This window comes from Anopheles aquasalis, chromosome 3, assembly GCF_943734665.1.
Source record: "Anopheles aquasalis chromosome 3, idAnoAquaMG_Q_19, whole genome shotgun sequence".
NCBI classification, from domain to species: domain Eukaryota; kingdom Metazoa; phylum Arthropoda; class Insecta; order Diptera; family Culicidae; genus Anopheles; species Anopheles aquasalis.
This window is the reverse complement of record NC_064878.1, coordinates 59,998,549-60,003,548: the sequence shown is the minus strand read 5'-3', so window position 1 is coordinate 60,003,548 and position 5,000 is coordinate 59,998,549. Positions and strand designations below refer to the sequence as shown.

The following is a 5,000-nucleotide window of genomic DNA, read 5'->3' as shown; positions in this document are numbered from 1 at the left end:
CGGGGTCGGGCGGAATGTGTTCTAATCAAGCTCCTGTTACAAAGTCGATGTCGATGGGCTCGGAAAGAACCGACAGTAAAATGCTGCCAACGCTGCCGCTAATTTCCACCTTCCACAGCGAAACCGAACACTTCAAGTAGCCTAATAACTGCTAATCGACAATATAAGCGCTTCGCTGGCGACTTTATCGTTTGGTAACGATGTGCGAGCAGATCGTCCTCTACCGCCGGACCACTACCGCCGGCAGCGACCGACCGGGACGCCACAAAGTAGCGCCACGCAAGGGAAAACATTACATAAAACCCATTTTCTCGGTAATTCAAAATCCATTCCAATTATTGTTTCAACGAGCAGCGTCGTCCTCGCAGTATCTTCACCCCTGCTTGGTCACGATTGGTCCGCCAATCGCGGCCAGGATTGGTCCGATAAACGGTGCGCCACGCTCGGCCAGGATTGGTTGAGCTGCCATGTGCTATGGCGCCTCCATCGACTGCACGGATGAGCGTCATTGTCATTTTGCATTGAACCGGCGTCCGTTCAACAACGTTAACCACCGAGCAGCACGTATACGTCGTGGAATTTAAGTGATAGATAGTGTAAGCATACTTTTTCGCTCATCGGCAGGTGGACTGAACTATACTTTGCCAAAGATAATTAGTCGCACTGGTGTAGTTTTGGTAAAATATTTATTGAATTACGTATGGCGCAAGTGAGGTGTGAATGCGGATTCCATTCGTTGTTAAGAAGGAACTGAAGTTAAATAATTCACTGGAGTTACAAAACAATCGATTAAATTGATAGAGCTTGGGCGTTGAGAGAGTGTGCAGTTGTGAAAGTTGGTGTAAAATAGTGTTGTAAGCCAGTGGAGTCGCTTTCAACAACGAAATCCCGAGCATATTTTTCCAAAATAAAAAAGGATAATCCCGTGATACAACAAAAATGAGTGGCAGTGAGCAACAATCGCCCAACGGTGCCGGCGATACGGTGGTGCAGGTGAATGCGAACGAATCAGGAGCTGGCCAGCAGCAGGTTACTACAAACGATACAACCACGGATGCCGTCGGCACTGGTTCCGATCGGCTGTGCCGGAGTACCAAAACCACTAGCAATGCCAATTCATTCCGCATAGAGGCTCTGCTGGCGAACAAGGAGCACGAGACGGCACCTATGGTCTGTAACGTCGACGATTATTCACCTGGACTAAGGACCTCTTCCAGCTCCAACGTAGAGCTGATCGGTGATGGCCTGAATGGAAGTGATGATCGCAATTCCAGGTAAATGAAATGGAAATCCACACAAACCTGCTCCTCTAACTTTAGAAGATTTATTAAATGAAACATAAATTATGTTGCAATGGGATAAGAGAGAGAAAGAAACGAACGCGAAGCAAAACTACACAGAACACAGAAAAAAATAACACCAAAAAGGCATTGTCTGTAGTTAAAATGGGGATGATGGTTCCGTTGGTGCACTCGAGAGCGCAGTCGTAGAGGGAGCTAAAATGGCCGCTCGTCGGTCGCTTTATCCTCGCGCTGACCAAAGACGGATCGATCTCCCGAGACGCCAAGAGGAGCGAGCTACCGCATACGACGGAAGAGAAATGGCACGTTCAGTTGGCACTAATTGGTGATTAGAGAGCTTTGGTTGGTAGTAAATAATGAGTCGAGGGGCCTCGGGCACTCGTTGATTAGCACAAAATGGCAACCGACGAGATGGTGCCACGATGCATAACGGTACGGTTTTGGTTGTATTGGATGGTCATGCTTCGTTAGGAGTAATTAGGTTCAAAGCATGAAAAATGTTTTGTACAATAAGGATTTTATTTTGAGAAGAATAAGGATGCATAGCAGTGAAATGATTTAGGGATTGTCAAAAGTGACTCCTTTTCATTACTTTTCAAGTCATTCAAGTCATCATCACAACACCATTGTTTCGAATCTTTGTTCATAATTTTGATAAGTTGTACGTTTTATATAAATTTTCAATCAGCAATGCCAATGATTATGCTTTATATGCCGGATATCTGGCAATGTATTGTTTTAGAAAACAAATCACAATTCGATTGTTGCTTCAAACAGATTGATTGCCAAGAAATTCAAGGAATTAAAGAAATTTAGAATATATCCATAAGGACTATAATAATCCTCAAAGTGGTGAAGGCATGTATGCCTTTTAATGTAATTTCCCTTGCTGTACGAGTGTAGCATCATATTAAATTAATAGAATAACAGTAGTATATAGTTCTTCTTTCGACATAAACTACATAAAAAATTGTAAACTGTCTTACAAATAGTTAGCCAAGACCTTAAAAATACTGATCAATCGAATGCCTGATATGCATTATCAGTTCGCATCCCGTACACGCACTATTAGATAGGGAAGCAAATGAGATCAGAGGACTAATCACGCAAGCTCTCGACACCAGAAAATTAAATTTCCTACTCCTCGTCCCATTACCGGCGCTGATTGAAATATTGGTGTTTCAATTTGTTAAATCAATTGCGCATCCAATTATGTGAGACATACTTTTATCGAACCAAATCACTTCGATTCGCTGCCACCACCACCACCACCACCAAGTGAACCACAATCAATCGTAATCGAGCAAAGCAAAGCGCCCGGGGGCAAACCTTATCACACTGATAGGACAGCAATAGCATTTCGTCTTCCCATGAGCGCCACAAAAACGTGCCCACAATATATTTTTGGGACCAAACGTACCGATTACCAATGCGTGCGCCATATCGGACGAGATTAATCATTGGCTATCGGTGACGGCGACAGTAGCAATCACTTACACGGCAATTCCAAATTAATTTCCTCACCTCACTGATTACGGCGCAAACGTCAATCAGGCAGAGTGTGTATCGTGGTGGCATTTAGTAGCCGCAGCAGCGCCAGCAGTGGGGTGTGGTGTGGTGTGTCATGCTAATTAAAGAGTAGTCGCTTGATAGGTCGATATATACAACACCTCGGCGACATTAATTGATCGATGCCGTGGCAAAGGTGTTGCCCAAGGGAGGGGAGGGATAGGTGCGGTGATGAGGAGAAGCGTTCAAACGTGTTTGCTTGCCAAGCTTATCGCCCCAATGCTTTACAATCTGATTGCTGTACTGATGAAGTGATGCGTTTCTAGGGGCTGAGGTTTATCAACGGCGGATGGGATGGGTACCAGGTAGCGTCAAACTACACTAAAGTTATACAAAGATATGGGCTACAAATGAGCAAAACCGCCACAGAAACGAGCTCTGCAGTTGCAGAGAGCACAGCACATGGGTCCCGGGCACATGTGCCACAAATGGCTACACAAATCAGTTCGTGCCATTTATTCCAAGCACCAAAACGCCATGTTCTATATCACTCACAAAACGAACGAGCCCCGTTCGCTTGGCTCGCCGAGGGAATTGAATGGGAATTGAAAATTCGTCCCCAGGCCCCGGGCCAAATCTAACAAATCATTGCGCAATAAACGATACATGCGCATTGTGATTGTGTGCCAAATGGTTGATTGTGCCGCCTGCCCGAATATCCTGATAGAGCGGCAGGGAAACGCGCCACCCAAATCCAACCGATGGCTCCCCAGGAGGACGATTTTATGTACGTGCGTACATGCCCTATGATCCGTATATGTGGCCAAGGAGCCACCAGCACATAAGATGCCGCTGTAGTCGAACAGCCGGGACTTTCTTCGACAGGCTACAGGCCCTCGCGTTCGTTGTCTATATTTCACTTGCCAATCAACAATTTGTTCCCACTCCATTCCACTCCACTTCCGCTCCCCAACCCCCGGGCTACGAATTCTCTTCGATTAAATTGTGGGGAATGGCATTTGCTGCATGAATGGTAATTGGGATCAGTTGTGTTTCGTGTTTTTTTCGCTCTCTCTCTCTCTCTCCTCTTATCATCGTTGGTAAATGGAAAAGGCGTGACAGGGGCGCAGGATGGGGAGATGCTGGATGGTAAATGTAAGAAGCGGACCAGAACAACATCTAAAGTATTCGAGATTTCGTTAATGTGTTTTCTTTTAAATTCGGCTCCCATATATCATGCCAGCAGCGTCATGAGTGTGTGCCAAAGGCAAACATTCGTGCAACGATTTGTTTGATAATCACAGTCCCAGCCTTTGGATACATGCCAGCCGCCAGATCCTTCGCCCGAGTGCTCGCATCTTGTGTGGCGACATCGTGGCTAGGGAAGGAAGTCAATGTATTAACTCGTTCCTGTTTTTGCAAACATTTGGAAATCAAAATTTGACTTGTGTGAACTTTTAAACTATGGTTTTTTATCTATAAATCGGAGTTTATAACTTGTTTCGATGTATTACAAAAAATTTACTTTGTAGTATCACCTTATGATTTATGAGTATATTTTTACAAACATTAACATCGTGCCAACGCTTGATAATGCATTGATCTCATGTGAGTTATTTGATGAATAATTTGAGTGTATTTTAATTAAATTCCTTTATATTATTTCTTGTTACAAGATAAACATAACATCGATTCATACATTAAGGGGGAACTTCGGTATTTTCGGGTCAAAAAAAGGCCCTTTTTTGAAGATTTTTTGTGACGTAACCATTCAACTTTATTTATGCAAATAAATGGCATATTAATCTAAAACTTTTGAAGAATATTTGATATAGTTTTGAGCAACATTCATGTACAAACTATTCCATGGCATCAAATTTTGGTAGGCGAGTCGACGAAAAGTTACTTTTTACGGTGTCCATCGTAGCGACATGACGGATCATCTGAAACATACAAATCGATATTCGTTAGAAAGGTTATAAGTTTATCTAGGTAACCCCGGAGAGTTTTTGTTGATATTCCAATTTTTCGATTTTTGGTAGATTTTTTAAGTTGAAAAAGTGATGCTTTTTACGATTCTGCCAAAAAAAACGAGCTTTACGAATTGTTTTATACAAAGTATAAGCAATTTAAATGATATCTCGACGGGGATACCTGGAAAAAAGTGTGCAGATTATGTGTTAAAAATTC

The 5,000-nt window shown here is 43.2% G+C and overlaps 1 protein-coding gene across 1 annotated transcript in view; it reads left to right on the top strand.

Moving 5' to 3' along the window:
• The first annotated feature begins 639 nt into the window (after window positions 1-639).
• Window positions 640-5,000, top strand: part of LOC126575616 (homeobox protein Hox-B5a-like) — a 12,774-nt gene continuing 8,413 nt past the window's right edge. The window contains exon 1 of the mRNA XM_050236399.1: window positions 640-1,274. Within this exon, the coding sequence (XP_050092356.1) occupies window positions 940-1,274 (335 nt within the window). The 5' untranslated portion in view covers window positions 640-939. The remainder of the gene's footprint in view (window positions 1,275-5,000) is intronic.